The following is a 17,393-nucleotide window of genomic DNA, read 5'->3' on the forward strand; positions in this document are numbered from 1 at the left end:
AAAAAAACATGCATTTTTGTAATGTGAAGGACAAATTTGCTTCAATTTGGAAGTGATGAACGGAAAAGGTACAAATGTGATATGTGAGGAACTATTATGCAATTTTCAATTCAAATAAACCTCAACTTGTAGCATCGAACCCTCTTGAAGTTTGGAGTGATTAACAATTTGCCACCCTCATTTAGTCAAAATCAGCTATTAAATTAAAATTAAGTTTGATGAGGGAGGATTGGGTTGGGTGATAAGGTAAGAGAAATTGTAAATAGGAGGTTCTAGATTCAAAATCTCACACTTATTGAAAAAAAAGTTTCTAAAATTCTATCATTGTCAACCTTAAGAAAATAGTAATTTTTTGGAGTCAAGAAGAATACAATTTTGGGAATAGATTAGTCGACAAAAATTATGAAATTCAGTAATTAAGAAGTTTTGGAATTTCTAAAGCAATTTAATGATAAACTATAACTTTTAAAAGAAGAAATAACGCACAACTAATATTGCAGAAATATTGTGTAGCTTTGAAACTTAAAAGAAAGCATAAGAGTTAAATAGTTAATGGTCCAAAAGTATAGTATGTGTTGCATCTGTTAGTCAGGTGATGTCGCGACTTACAAATCTAACAATATACGAGAGGGAGAGTTGGCTTATGAATAGTGCTTTTTGGTTAAGTGGTTATGCTGCAATTATTGTTGGATGTGGAGACTATTTTCGTCAACTAAAATCATAAATTCTTTGCTTTACCTCTTTAGCCATAGACAAAATGGCTCAAAGCAAATTTACTTTCCCGATTGGACAACCGTCACCACCTTGCCGTGGGATCATCTCCAACACCAAGCCACGTGCTTCCTGTGGCATTTAATCCTTGGATTGTCTTGAAGAAAAAATTGTATGACAAAATAAGTTAATAATGCACACTAATTCATGGGTAAAAAAATCTAATATCTAACAATATAAAAGGAAAAGTTGCCCAATCAATAGTTAATTTTTTGTCAAGGTTACTCTATAATTCTTAATGAATATTTGGGTTATTTTCGTCAATTAACCTGTTTTGTTGGCCAAAAAAAATCGACACATAAGTGGATGCAGTGGTTGTCTAGCATGTTCAGTGATACCTTCTGACTGCACCATTCCCAAAAATTGAGGCAGAGGGAAAATATATCAAATCCAACATTGTCATCACAAGTAAGCAAAACCGGTTGAGGTGTCATAGGTTCCGCCAAAAAATGGTTTTTAATCCTACTGCTTTTTAAAACGTACAATTATAAGGATATATATTATTCTATATATCCAATATTTAGTCTATATAATTATTAGAAAATTTTTAATGCCCTTATTTTTATTATTATATTTTTCGTTCTATATCTAATACTGTAAAAGAGAGAGTTGCCCTATGAACAAAGCTTTTTTGTCAAAAGGTTATCCTGCAATTGTTATTAGATGTCCGAGATATTGTCGTCAATTGCCTGTTTTGTTTTTTAGCAGCTGGTATATTTTTGGTGCATTTACTGGACATGTTGACCGAATTGGTAATTGATGATATAAAAAGTGAAGCTTATGAAAGTTGGTTTTTTGTGGTTAATTATTTATTTTTGAGGTGTTCTGTAAATGCAAAATTACCTAAAAAAGAATTGATAAATTATTGTTGGCTTTAGTGACTTTAAAAATTGCCTTTATTACTATGACATGAAATAAAATTGTTAAATGTTCTGTAAATGCACAATTATTGAGGAAACAATTAATAAATTATTGTTGGCTTGACATGAATAAAATTTTTAAGTGTTCTGTAAATGCACAATAATTGAGGAAACAATTAATAAACTATTGTTGGCTTTAGTAAATTTAAAAATTGGGTTTTATTATTGTGACATGTGGTGATTAATATTTAACAATGTCAAGTTCTATGGTTTAAGTGCTTAATTGACTTGCAGGGTCCCTCTTTTTTGTGTCAACAATGATTAATGCTCTTTTGGGTATGATTCACTTTACAATTTTCTAATTATCCTGATTCAAATGCAAAATAACCTTATACAATTTTCTAATTTACCCTTATGCATTCTATATGTTATTGTTCTCATGCATTCTATATATTTCATAATTCTTAACCTTTAACAAAAATGATAATTTCCTAAGCGCAGACCGTCTCACCCGTCTCACTAGTTTTTAATGAAAAGCGGGACCTAACCTATTTAGCAAGAACCGTTCCGGTTTGGCAATTTGCCGGTCCAACTTAGATGAGCCAACTAGTTTTCATAATTCATACCTGCTTTTAAATCACTTTGGGTTTGAACCTTAATCCAGCTTGAAAGACAACTAGATTAACGATTCAACCAGTTCGACCAGGAAGTTTGAATTGAAGTTTACAACATTGGTATAAGTTTTGCTGTTTGGGTTTAAAAAAAAAAGGTTTGTTTCCAGTACGTAAAAGTTGAGATAGTTGGTAGGCCTAGATTTTGATTCTTCTGGAACAATACCACAATGGCGGGATACGGTTCCAATCTTAATTAAGATAACGGATTAAAAGTTAGGCATGCTTTCTAATAAGAATGCTATTTTTTCCTGAATAAGTCTTTTGCTAGGAACTAACTATAGTAAGAGTAATACAAATTATAACTCAATAATACCATAAATTAATCCATAAAAGATGGAATGAAGACTAACATATAGTTCGAAAAATTCAAAGATAGTGAAATTTGAATCCAAAATTTGAAATTCTTCGTTGAGAGTCTCGTGTAAGAATAAAGTATACTTTTTTTAATTTACTAGTGCACGTAATAAACAACAAGCTATAGACATTTTTTTTTCTGTAATATTGAATAGATTTCTTCATGCCTATTAAACTTATAATACAACTTACTCGCGCCAAAACCCTAAAACGTAAGGTGCTACCTGTCACTACAATGTTGGAAACAGTAATCCTAATGTTGAATGAGTAGTTACACAGGTGCTACCAATAATTTAGAGTGTATTATATTAGGGTTAAATACAAAAAATCTCCTTGTGGTTTAGTGAATAGTCAACTTATTTTTCTCTAGTTTGCAAATTTATAATTTAGCCCCTCATTGTTTGAAAGTTTTTGAGATGGTGATGGAAATTGCCGGCGAGCAAAATATCATTATTGCGCCATACAAATAAATGAGTAAGAGACCAAAAATTGTCCTGTAGTTTAGTCAATGTTTAGGTTACTTTCCTATGGTTTAGAAACCTACACAGTTTAGCCCCACATAGTTTATAAGTTTTTGAAATTAACACTGATGGCTTTTTCAAATCAACAATCTTCAATATAGACTTCCTTCGACATGCAATCACAAATTTTGTAATGATATTTCGAATTCCTAGTTTTGCCAGCTCATCGATAACTTGAAGAAAATAATCACAAGACATAAGGAAACACTTTGTATTTCCCCCTTTACTACAACAACAAAATAGATGATTTATATTAAGTCATTGTAAACTAACAAACAATATTCAAATGTGAACTATACGGCTTTTATGTCTTTTTCCAATTCACACACTCACCCAAAGTGAACAAGCAAAACTAGTATGATTGGAAAAGAAATTTATTTGAAATTTTTTTTGGAATACTATGGTAGCAGTTTTTGTCATTTAATTATATAAGATAAAAAGGTAATTAAAAAACATGCCTATGATGCAAATGAAAAATATTAGCCAATAAATGAGTTATTCCAAAAAATCTATCTCTCTCCAAATTCATTGCTTCCTCTTCTTCAAGTTTTGACAATTATGGGCTATGCTTCAATATTTTTATTTTATGTAGATGAATCTAATGGACAAATTAAGTTATACTTCTGTTTTAAAAATAACTTTTACTAGACAAAGACTCACCAGGCGCTCTTAACCTACAAGCCAAATTAGTTTTGAAACCATAAGGGGGTAATATTATGAATTCAAAATAATGAGGGGTAATATTGTATGTTTTGAAAATATAAAGGAGTTAGTTGAACATTCACTAAATCATAGAGATTTTTGGTATAAGGGGTAAAACGGACATACCAAGCCATAATTGGTATTAAATATTAGTTTTTACTAGCACAATATGCAAGAGACGTGCTTACTCATAAACATGATTAGTTTTGACATTTTCCATCCAAATTATAGAATACTTTAAGCGATCACATGCTAGATTGTAGGTTTCTAAATTATAGGTAGGTAAGTTAAATGTTTGCCAAACCACAAGGGAATTTTTGGTATTTAGTCAATTATATTGCTACAAACTACTAGAAAGTTATGCTAACCATTCCCACCTAAGCGATTTCATAAAGATTAAAAAACTAAAATAATAAGAATTATTCTTGTAAACGTCCCTTTTTTGCCCTACTTTTGTTTGATTTAAAGCAATACCAAGAAAGTTTTGGTTCAGTTCCTAAATAGAATTCCAAAACCATTTCCAAATAAATTTTAGCCAAATTAGATCCATTCCACAGGGATCGAACATCAAATAATTTTTTTTTTAAAAAAACTAGTATCATTATTACTTAACCTCCCAAAGCGGTGTTTGTCGCGTTGGGAAGAATCTGCAACGCCTTCCTCTGGGACCACTCCACAACGGAAAAGAGGGTGCACTGGGCAGCCTGGGAGAGAGTTTGCACTCCAGAGGAGGAAGAGGGATTGGGCTTCTGCTCTTTTGAGGATAGGATGAGGGCCTTTTCGTGCAAGCTATGGTGGAAGCTACGGAGAAAGGATTCTGCCTGGGCAGAGTTTATGCACTGCAAATATGTGAAGGGGGTTCACCCGGTCATTGCTAGGGTCGACCGGCCGCCGGCGTCGTGGCGGCGTTTGCTTGAAATTCGCGAGTTTGCGGAGAAAAGGATCCGCTGGTGTTTGGGTGAAGGCTTGGTTGATTTTTGGCAGGATCGTTGGTGCACGGAGGTACCACTGGCCCAACTCCTGGGGGGGTCGGTGACGGGTATTTTACATACGTGCAAGTTAAAAAATCGAATTACACCCGTTCACTGCAAGTATACAGGTCAACTAGTAGTTTAGGGTATATATCGGGTCGATCCCACAGGGAAGAGTGAACAATTACCGGTATTACTAAAACTTCTCTATTATTTAGACTATCAATGAATTATAACAAGTAAAACCTACTGACTTATGAAAGAAAATAACAAATGAAAGCTCCTTAGGTTGTGGTATCCCTAACTACTCATGCAAGTGCTATTTTTGGATCATTGAATACTACATCTAAGCTAGTTATGGTGTAATTTCCTTATGCATTTGAATCCTACTTTCGTAGTGAATCAATTATACTTATAACTATTCATACCTATTCTCATGGTTATGAAATTAGTTACAAGTTCATTTCTTCAGTGAAATTACATGAAATTAATCACCAAAAACCACATAGGTGCACCTCTACTTTCGTGAGTGTACTCCCCATGTCTAGCACTTATTGAACTAATGTTAAATCTCAATTTTCATTGCAGAAATAACACCTTAAATAATCACAATCAATGGTACCATATTAATCATGATTTAAAGAGTTAAAGTGCTAAATAACTTGCTCAAATCATAGCAGTCAAATAGCCAAATAATAAGCACTAACAATCATAGAAAATTCAACCAAACCCAAGGCATAGACTTTAGAAACAAATAATAAACATAAATTCCAGAACTTGCATAATAACCATAGTTAAGAATCCAATACAAAAGATAAAGAATTGGAGTAGAGATAACCCATGTCACTTGAGCTTCAACTCCTCCTTCTTCATCTCCATCTTCATCCTAATCTAGCTATTATACCAGAATGGATTAACTACACTTACTACACTATCCTACACTAAGGAAATGGAAGAGCTACATTTCTGCTCTTCCAAGCTTCTCACCTATGATCCCTTGAATTGTGAGGGGTATTTATAGGTGTTTGGATGAGTTTAAGACAAAACTTAAATTATCATCCATGACCTCATTGCTTGATTATTGTCAAGAATCTCCAAAATCGCAGCTGCAAATTCAACTAAAATACACAAAAAGTTTTCAAGAAAAGTTGCACATGTATCAAAGTCAGGATTTGCTGCTGGAATTTCTTTTTGACAGATTGCATGAATTATTTCTCCATGAAAACGGCAGAATCTGCTCTTGTGCTAGTCTTGAAAGTCGTACCTCGTTGAATTATCTTTCCATAGCATCAAGAATCATCCCATTTGGACTTTTGTAGGCTGAGATATGGTCAAAATACCATCCTCTGGTCAAACCCCTGTTTCAATTTCCGACCACAGAATGCAGCTTCTGTATTTCGACATTTTGTCTATGAAAACAGCAGAATTGGATTTCGATGTCTTCATACCAATTGTAGGTCTCTTTCTTAGCTTTAAAATGGTATAAAGATCACCTCAATCTGATCAATGTAACTCCAGATATAGTCGAAATACTGAAGAGTGTCAAAACTGTCTTGACTTGCATTTCCTTACCTAAACGTTTTTCACTTCATTTTTCTTTTACCACTTTGAATTCATCACCAAATCTCTATTTTTCACTTCAATTGGCATCCTTTGGTGGTTGAATCATCATTCCTGCATAAAAATGAATTTTTTACTATTAAAATCAATATAAATGCAATATTAGCCACTTTTACCAAAACCTTAGTTATTTTAATTATAAAACTAAATAATCTAGCCAAAATTAACTAATAAAACACACTTAAAAATACGTACAATAAACTCTTATCAAATACCCCCACACTTGAATCATTGCTTGTCCTCAAGCAATAAGAAATACAAACCAACAATGATCCAAAATTTGAAAATAAACATATGTAGCATTTCAACTTCATTTCCTCAAAACAAAGTAAATAACTATTATGCAATTTTTCAATTAAGTTCAAGTACTCATAATATCAAGTAAAGGAGAGCCAATTATACCGTAATTATAACAAGTTTAATTCAATTTCTCATTCTTACTTAATTTCATACGCAAGTAACTCATATGGTCAATAATATGCTTCCTAAACTCGTGATCTTTTTTATTCAAATTTAAAAAGGGATTTATTTATATAATATAGCTAAATATTACTTAAGTTGTGAAAGTATCTTTTTACGCGAGGATCGACATTTTTAGATGAAGATCACCGGTTACTCAACACTTCACATACTCAAGTTGCTTTGCATACTCTTAATTCAAGTACCGTTTTACGCGAAAGTCGACATTTTTAGATGAAGACACCCGGTTACTAAGTACAAGAATCATTGGAGTAGAACAAATCTTATTCTATTTTTGTCTTTTTCTTTTTTTTCTTCATTTTCTCTTTTTTTTTTGTTTTTTTTTTAATAGCAAAGAGAATAATAATTTTCTAAAAAAATAATCATGAGAAGAGTATTGCACTTATTGACCATATTTATCACTTAACTATATAAAATCAAGTAAAGAAAAGAAATTTCATTAAATATGCAAAAAAAAATAGGTATAATTTTCTCTACTTCACAAGATATATTTTCCTACAAATGCAAAAATTATAATAACATAATAGTCATTTCCAAGTTAAATGAGAAAAGAAGTTTCCAAATCACATATATTTATCTCAAATGTAGAAGGAATTTGAACTACTAATGGTATGGAACTTGTTACCCCTTGGATAAAATCGAAAAAATTTGAAACTGTTTTTTTTTTTGGGCAAGTTTGCAATTTTGGACAAGATTGTAGAAAAATTTTGAATTCTAACACAAGTCCAATATTTGCAACTAATAAGTCAATCGCATACAATGTATATAATCTCAATTCTCCCCCCACACTTAACATACACATTGTCCTCAATGTGTAAAAAGGAAAATCAAGATAAAGAAAAGTAATACTCCCCTATGATGTGATTGAATATGAAGCTTCAAGGTACGTTGTTCACCTGTCTTCATCGCTTCATGAATTCCATTTGATAACCATTAGTGATATAAACCTAAAAATGGAAAATGAAAAACAAAAGTAATAACAAAGGCTTAAGAAAACAAAATGGGGATCCGTAACTTCAAGCCCTTGTTTTCGTGATGTACCTATAAAAAATACACAATAAGCAACTCAAGGTACAAGAAAATATATGAGGAAAAGAATAAAAAGAGAATCAAGGAAGCTGCATTTTCGCTCAGAAAACGTGACTCATCAAAACGCGCCACCAAGCCGCGTTTTGTGAAGTCGCGTTTCTTCACATATCTTGCAGGATCGAAAACGCGGCTATGCTTAAAAACGCGACTTGAAGTCGCATATTTGAAGTCGCGTTTTAATTTTTTGATCAGGCTGGAAAACGCGACTTGGTAGAACACGCGACTTCCTGTCGCGTTTTGAGGCGCGTTTTCTTCAATATTGGCGCAGATTATGGAAAACGCGATTCTAAGGCGCGTTTTCAGCCCAAATGCGTTTTCTTCTGCGAAATTTTTGCAGAAAGCCAACTTTGAAAAATTACAAATGATACCCCAATCACTCAAAATGCATCATAAATCATTTGTTTGTAAAATTTATCAATGTGCACACATGTAAAACATTAAGAACATGCATTTTAGTCCCTTTTAACGGATCAAAAACAACAATTACTCAAATCGAGGGGTTGAGTTCCTTGATCAAATTTCGCCTTGTTCACCTCATTTGGTCACTTTTGCTTCCATTTCCAATACCTACAAATGAAAAATAACAAAATAACTCAAACATATACTTTAAACATAAAATCACCCCAAAATAACATAAACTTAAACAAACATTGGGTTGCCTCCCAATAAGCGCTTCTTTATAGTCAATAGCTTGACTATTTCACCTCATTTTTTCAAGGAGGCTTTGTTAGCGAATAATCCACCATTTTAGGCCGTGGTGGATCATTAAAAGGTGGCTTTATCGCGAAAGCCACATAATCTAATGATGTGAGAAATGGAAGTGGCTTACCTATTCCAAGTGTTTCATAAATATTACCTTGAATATGCACCACTTGAGAACTTACCAATGGGAATGCCATGAGAGTATCTTGGGCAGCAATACCCTTAGAACCTACACTTTCAATGCACTCCTCAAGAGGGGTGAAAAATGAGTCATTAAAACTCACCTCTTGAGCCTCAAAGTTAGTTCCAAAGATATTATCTTGTGAAATGGACATTTGCTCATTGAAACACAATTGAGATTCATCATTTTCATCAACATGCAATCCATTTTCACATACAACATTCTTACCATTCATGCTAGGATCATTTTGCAATTTATTAGAAGAAATAACCTCACACAATGCATTCAATTGCTCATTTATTCTGCCAAAGTGAGAAGTTAATTCATCTATTCTTTCCTCAATCCTATCAAAACGGTTGGAAGTTGCATTAGCTAATTTTTCTAAAGCTAACTCCCAAGATGGCTTAGAATCATTAGCTACCATTTCAATTGCCAACTCCCAAGATGGTTTTGATTCATATTGGACACATTCAGGTTGGTAATCATAAAAATATGAAGAATTACTATAAGTACATTGATTAGTCCAACCATAAGCAGGAGAATTGCTCAAATTAGCACTATATCGATCAAAACAAGGATTGTAATGCTCTAATTCATCATAATAATCCATATTTTGTGCTTGTCTACATGTATTAGAAGCATGATAATCTCCACACAAGTCACAAATCACATGATAAGAATTAAAAACATTTGCATTCCTCCTTTGTTCAATTTCCTGCACAATTTTGTCCATTTGAACTTGTAGCATCATAACATCAAAGTTAGCCTTTAAGCACCTTATACCATCTTCAAAAAACATACCTTCAGTAATTTCTTGGTTACCTCTGTTGAAGGAGCTTTGCACTAGGTAACCATCCATTGCCAATCTTTCATTTCTCAAGCTTTGTCCTCCCAGTTCACCTACCCTACCTCATTATTTAAAATTACTTTTAAACAATCTCAAAAGTAAGATTAGTTAAGAAGGATAGATTCCAAGACACAAACTAAAACAGAAAAAAAATAATAATAATAATAATAATAAAAGTTGACTAAAAAAAAAATGACACATAAAACACACAAGATACAACAAAAATAACAAAAATAAGAAAAATTGTCTAAATTAATAAAGTTGCTCTTCACACCGATATTGCCAAATCTTCCCCGGCAACGGCGCCAAAAACTTGACGGGTATTTTACATACGTGCAAGTTAAAAAATCGAATTACACCCGTTCACTGCAAGTATACAGGTCAACTAGTAGTTTAGGGTATATATCGGGTCGATCCCACAGGGAAGAGTGAACAATTACCGGTATTACTAAAACTTCTCTATTATTTAGACTATCAATGAATTATAACAAGTAAAACCTACTGACTTATGAAAGAAAATAACAAATGAAAGCTCCTTAGGTTGTGGTATCCCTAACTACTCATGCAAGTGCTATTTTTGGATCATTGAATACTACATCTAAGCTAGTTATGGTGTAATTTCCTTATGCATTTGAATCCTACTTTCGTAGTGAATCAATTATACTTATAACTATTCATACCTATTCTCATGGTTATGAAATTAGTTACAAGTTCATTTCTTCAGTGAAATTACATGAAATTAATCACCAAAAACCACATAGGTGCACCTCTACTTTCGTGAGTGTACTCCCCATGTCTAGCACTTATTGAACTAATGTTAAATCTCAATTTTCATTGCAGAAATAACACCTTAAATAATCACAATCAATGGTACCATATTAATCATGATTTAAAGAGTTAAAGTGCTAAATAACTTGCTCAAATCATAGCAGTCAAAATAGCCAAATAATAAGCACTAACAATCATAGAAAATTCAACCAAACCCAAGGCATAGACTTTAGAAACAAATAATAAACATAAATCCCAGAACTTGCATAATAACCATAGTTAAGAATCCAATACAAAAGATAAAGAATTGGAGTAGAGATAACCCATGTCACTTGAGCTTCAACTCCTCCTTCTTCATCTCCATCTTCATCCTAATCTAGCTATTATACCAGAATGGATTAACTACACTTACTACACTATCCTACACTAAGGAAATGGAAGAGCTACATTTCTGCTCTTCCAAGCTTCTCACCTATGATCCCTTGAATTGTGAGGGGTATTTATAGGTGTTTGGATGAGTTTAAGACAAAACTTAAATTATCATCCATGACCTCATTGCTTGATTATTGTCAAGAATCTCCAAAAATCGCAGCTGCAAATTCAACTAAAATACACAAAAAGTTTTCAAGAAAAGTTGCACATGTATCAAAGTCAGGATTTGCTGCTGGAATTTCTTTTTGACAGATTGCATGAATTATTTCTCCATGAAAACGGCAGAATCTGCTCTTGTGCTAGTCTTGAAAGTCGTACCTCTTTGAATTATCTTTCCATAGCATCAAGAATCATCCCATTTGGACTTTTGTAGGCTGAGATATGGTCAAAATACCATCCTCTGGTCAAACCCCTGTTTCAATTTTCGACCACAGAATGCAGCTTCTGTATTTCGACATTTTGTCTATGAAAACAGCAGAATTGGATTTCGATGTCTTCATACCAATTGTAGGTCTCTTTCTTAGCTTTAAAATGGTATAAAGATCACCTCAATCTGATCAATGTAACTCCAGATATAGTCGAAATACTGAAGAGTGTCAAAACTGTCTTGACTTGCATTTCCTTACCTAAACGTTTTTCACTTCATTTTTCTTTTTACCACTTTGAATTCATCACCAAATCTCTATTTTTCACTTCAATTGGCATCCTTTGGTGGTTGAATCATCATTCCTGCATAAAAATGAATTTTTTACTATTAAAATCAATATAAATGCAATATTAGCCACTTTTACCAAAACCTTAGTTATTTTAATTATAAAACTAAATAATCTAGCCAAAATTAACTAATAAAACACACTTAAAAATACGTACAATAAACTCTTATCAGTCGGATTTGCCGTGTGTGCTCGTTGGTGAGCTCTATTTGCAGAACGGTTGGGATGTGGCACGTCTTCGGCAATGGCTGCCGGAGCCGCTGGTGTCGATGATTTTGGAGCTGCAAATCTTCCCAGCGGAGAGGGATCAATTGGTTTGGAAGGGGTCACCCTCTGGAGAGTTTTCGGTATCAACGGCTTGGGAGGAGCTCCGGCATAAGAGGAATGGGTCACTGTTGTGCAAGTTCATTTGGAGTTCTGCTCTCCCAAAAAAACTCTCTTTCTTCGTCTGGCGTTTGGTAAAAAATTGGGTTCCTTTGGATGACCAACTGCAGCGAAAAGGTGTTCTTCTAGGGTCCAGGTGCTCTTGCTGTGAAAGGGCTCGGAAACAGTGGGGCATCTATTTGGATCGGGACCAGTGGCATCAGTTGTCTGGGGGCATTTTGGCAAACAATTTGGTGTTATGCAGAGGGGGTTCCACGCGGTTCCCTCGCTGCTATTGTCATGGTTCTTATCTCACCAGTTGGTGACAGCGAATCATATACGGGTGATCGTTCCTGTGGCGTCCCTGTGGTTTATCTGGCGAGCTAGGAATCATGCGCGCTTCGAGAGATCGCGAATGAGCGCGGAGCGTATTATTGGGCAGGTGGGAAACCTCATTGAGCAATTGGGGGACGCGCAGAAATTAGGGCGCGCATTTCGGGGAGACGGGGATTGTGTCTGGGCTAAAGGAAGGCAGGTGGTAGCAGGGCGGAGGCCGTCGCTGGTGGCATGGGTCAAACCCCCTACGCAGTATCTGAAACTGAACACGAATGCCAGTGTCACTTCAGCGGGGGCTTTCGGAGGAGGCGTGGTCCGGTCCAGCGAAGGGAAGGTGATCTTTGCCTTCTACAAGGAGTTTGGGGAGGTGAGTGTGGTACATGCGGAGGCGCTTGCTCTACTCGCGGGTCTCAACTACTGCCAGGAAAGGCACTTCACAGGGGTAAGGGCAGAGAGCGATTCGGATACGCTCGTTCGAATGATCTCCTCGGGGGCTTTGGCAAACTGGCCACTATGCAATGTGCTGCGGAAGCTACGGTGTCTACTAGCAAACCTGGGGGCAACGGTTAGTCATGTTTATCGCGAGGCGAATATGGTTGCTGATGCAATGGCTTCGGCTCAATTGGGACACGAAGTGGTGTACAACGGGGAAGAAGCGATGCCACGTAGGATTAAAGCTCTTCTGAGATTAGATAGGCTAGCAGTTCCTTATGTTAGGCATTAAATGGTGTGAACAAAGCCTTGTATTCTTCGGCGTTCGTTCTTTTTGAATAAATAAATTTTGATTAAAAAATAATAATAATAAAATAATCAGTAACAACGTATGGACTAATTGTCTATCTGCAGCCTGCAGGGTACATTAAATTGTGATACTTTTATGTGCATGGTATTTTTTCTTTTCTTTTTGAAAGGCAAACCTCGTATATAGGGGAGAAATTTCCGAATTTTATTGATATAAGAAAACAATATAAGGAGGGGACAAAAACCTAACTTCGTGCTTATTACAAGAAAAAAGATTTTAAGAACATCTAAAATTAGGAAAACATAACTGCTTATTACGTGCATATATAAAGTATTTTTCCTTAAAAATGGATGTCCAACTTTTAAAGTTGCAAGAACTGGTGGACACACATGGAATTAACAAACCTTGTATTCCATATTTGCGTAGATAGAAGTATCTGAATATAATTTCCCTATGTCAGTTTTTCTCCACGAAGAAAGATGAATGTGAAAACTCGATTGCTGCGGATGACATTTATGATTGGCATAATTGAATTAGACTTCGAGGTTAAAATTATTCGAGTTTTTAACACTTGAACACGAGATTGAACATCAAATTTTGGATATTTTACATCCTAAACTCTCAAGCTTGATCAATGAGAACATTAGTAAAATTAATGAGATAAAAATTAATGATAAGTAGCGTTTTATTCTAGTTGCGATCCTTTGACTCTTTTTTATCACTTTTAGTATATTATCATTAATTTTTATAGTCCCAATTACTAATTTTATTAGCAAAATTAACAAGATAAATGACAATATATAATTTTATTCTAACTACAATATCTTGGCTCATTTTGACCATTTTTAGTATACTATCATTAATTTGGGGGTCTCTTGTGCCACTAATTTTGCTAATGTTGTCATTGATTGGGTTTAAATATGATAAACTTGGAGTTTAGGATGCAAAGTATTTAAAATTGAGAGTTCACGGTATAAACTATTTAAAGTTAAAATTTATGGTGCAAATGAAAAAGTGGTAAAAATTTGAAGATGTGAAGTGATGTTAGCTCTTTTTTTTTTTATGAACCAAAATTTCCTTCCATTCAATCCTAATAAAACTATTCTTAAAGCATTTTCGTGTATGCCATAGAGCACGTACAAAAAAAATTCCTTTTCACGTTAACCTTTTATTCTCAGCTTTCTTATGTATTCTTCTTTAGTTTCCATTAGCATAACCATATAGCATTCAACTTTGAAGCCCCAACAGAAAAATTTGCTGAATACTAGCACCCGTTCCTCTCACAGTCATTGCCTTTAAAGTTAATGAAAAGAGCAAAAGAAAAATATCAAAAAAAGATAAACACTAAATCCAATGTGATTAATTCAAAACTAAAAGAAAAATAATTAAAATATAATGTTATCTCTTTTTGTTGTTGCATATTTAACTTTATTGAGAAGATGATAAACTTTGAAATAAAAGATGAAAAAAGATAGAAATAAGTTGTTAATCTCATTTTTCAAATTTCCTTTTCTTTGTTTATTTTTATTTGGCTATTGAAATAAACATAGGCACTTCTTTTTCACTAAATTTTGATAAACTGAATCCATATAATTTGATGAACTTATAATATCATAACTTTTTTATTTTAGTATAAGTAGGAGGTCTCGAATTCGGGACCTCTCACTTACACTTCTTTTCTTCCTACCATCCAACCCATCTCTCCATCAAAATATTAGAACATAATATATGCTTGAATAGAATTTGTTGAAAGGGTATTTAAATTAGATTTTCTAAATTAATCTAGTCTGTAGTTATTTACCTAGAAGTGGTACAGTGAGAGATACCTCAATTTTTAAAATTTGGGATGGCGTAAACTAACATTATGCTAAACTTAAGAGGGACAAAATGAAAATATCCTACTTGGATTTGGCCTTAGGGACCATCAAAACCAAATTGAGTAACTCAAGGATCTCACAGACACTTTTCTAACCTGGGGTACCAAATAGGGAGTTTAGTAAAAGCTCATGGACTCTTGCATTCCTTTATCCTTAATATCTTGTGCTTCCAAAAGTTTTTTTTTCATAAGTAGTTGATTCTTTTTTTTTTTTAACAAAAGTTTTCTTTAGGTTTATTTTCTGTCAATATTTATTTGTACAATACAAAAGTATAAGATTTTCAAACACATAAATACATGATAGAAAATTAGATTTGTCTTACCCGACAAAGTTTTGAATTTATACATCGTTTACCCTTGCAAACACGTAGACTTTCAAAGAAAAAACTAGCTTAACAAATTTGAAGTTGTAAGTTATCCTACCTATGGCGTGTTGATTATATATTTGAAGATGTACAATTCCAGGGCAAGAATCTCATTATTTTTTATTGGGTACTTTATTTTCTGGAAGGGATAAGATAAAATTGCGTTCAATATCACTTTTTCTGCAAACGGATGCAAACGGATCCACCCCTTTCTTCAGTATTTTTCCTGAATGGCACACAAAATACTGCTCTGCATACCTAAATTTTAAGCTTGTGGGTGTTCAACTATGGTTCCCCTATGTAAACTAGAATGAGAAGGCGAGCATATTATAAACCCTTATAGTATCATTCATAGCTTGAATTGCAAATACCTAGTGTAAAAATCTGAAGTTTTGTACGAAGGATAACATCTAACGCATTTTATCATGTGCAGTTCGGATGCAAAACTTAATAACCCTCCAATTTATTTTCGGATTAATTTCTAGTAAACCCGTTTGATGTTTGGGGTGATTTGCACTTTGCCTAATAGCATGTTTGAAGCATTTTACCCTTTGAATTTCCTTTTTTTTTTCAACACTTTGCCCTTTGAATTAATACTCAAAGTTAACTAATTGGTAAGAGAACATTAATATCCTTAGGCTAGAGAATTTTTTTTTTAATGTAAGTAGGAGGATTCGACTTGAGACCTTTTACTTACACTTTCTCCTGCCAAACTACCTAATCCATCCCTCCCCTCTCCTAGGTTAGAGGTTATTGTATACCTCATCAACAATGACTTTAGTTGCACATTGTCTCCCAAAGAATTTTATACTCAATTTATCTTCTAAACTATGTTTAAGGATAACTTTGTCCTTGATATTTTAATAATTTTCATTTTTTATTTGTTTCCTTTTATTTCATTTCTCTTTCCTTTTCTTAGTATATCTCTTAATTTTTCTTCCACTCCCTCTTGCGGCTGAGCAATATATTGCCATGAATAGTTGATTAATCACTAATTTTAGTTTATATATATCTGTCCAAATAATTTAAGTATGATTTCTAACACTAGGAACATATTTTTTTTATTATTATATGACGTTTGGTTGTTTTAATTTTCGACGCCTCATTCTTTTATTGTGTTGAAGGTTGTTGTTTCATATTTCCTTATTGATAATTGGTTGCAAACTCCAAGCATAATTTTGTTGTTGGTTGTAGTTAGTTTATTACTTCTATTTCAGAACGTATATGCAATTTAGAAATTAAAAAAAATGTAGACACAGAGATTAAATTTAGAGCTTTTAATTTGATTAATGAATGATTAAATAGTGATGTAGTAGCTGCGAAGTGACAAGAGGCAACGGGAAAAATAAAAATTATAGTAAAAATAAATAGAGAAAATAATAATAGAGAAGAATAGAGGAAGAAAAAGGAAAGCAATAATATTTAAAACAGCAACAGTTGGACTGCCTTTAAAATTATACATTAGGCAAAGTGCAACTAAAATCGTAGCTCATCAGAGTAAATTGCAGATTAACGTTTTCTTAAGGTTGACACTAAAATAGAATTTTAGAAACTCAGACATAATTTATAATAGTCGAAAATGGTTTGGACTGAATGAGGGTGGCAAAGTGTTAATCACCTCAAACGTTACGAGGCTCTTAATGCTACAACTTGAGGTTTTCTTGAACCTGCTTGTTTATCATCGAAAAAAAAACCTGTATGTTTGTTTCGGACACCCACGCGATGTAGGTAAGCAGGGAATACAACATAAACCGCGTACTTGCACGAGAAACTGTGGATTCAGCTTTGCAAGCGGGGTCCACCGTCCACTTGTGAGCCATTCAGTATCCGGAGATTTATTTATTTTATCTGAGTACATACGAAGCATTACAGCACACTAGTGGAAAATGTACACCTTACGTGTGTGTAAATTAAAAACAAATTATTAAAAAAATAATATGCAAGAATTAAAGAGTTTTATTAGATTATGTAATGTGATTTTTTTTATGTTGTTAAAAATAAAGAAAAAGAAGTTATTGGCAGTTAT

At 33.6% G+C, this 17,393-nt stretch overlaps 1 protein-coding gene across 1 annotated transcript; it reads left to right on the forward strand.

The window, feature by feature from the left end:
* The first annotated feature begins 12,463 nt into the window (after positions 1-12,463).
* Positions 12,464-13,108, forward strand: LOC113774173. Its single transcript, XM_027318740.1, has one exon. The coding sequence runs from the start codon at positions 12,464-12,466 to the stop codon at positions 13,106-13,108; it is 645 nt and encodes a 214-aa protein (XP_027174541.1).
* Positions 13,109-17,393: the final 4,285 nt, after the last annotated feature.

Source organism: Coffea eugenioides, chromosome 6 (genome assembly GCF_003713205.1).
Source record: "Coffea eugenioides isolate CCC68of chromosome 6, Ceug_1.0, whole genome shotgun sequence".
NCBI lineage: Eukaryota > Viridiplantae > Streptophyta > Magnoliopsida > Gentianales > Rubiaceae > Coffea > Coffea eugenioides.

Bases quoted from the DNA above. Each gene is read 5' to 3' on its own strand.
- LOC113774173 (XM_027318740.1), top strand. From the start codon at position 12,464: ATGAGCGCGGAGCGTATTATTGGGCAGGTGGGAAACCTCATTGAGCAA.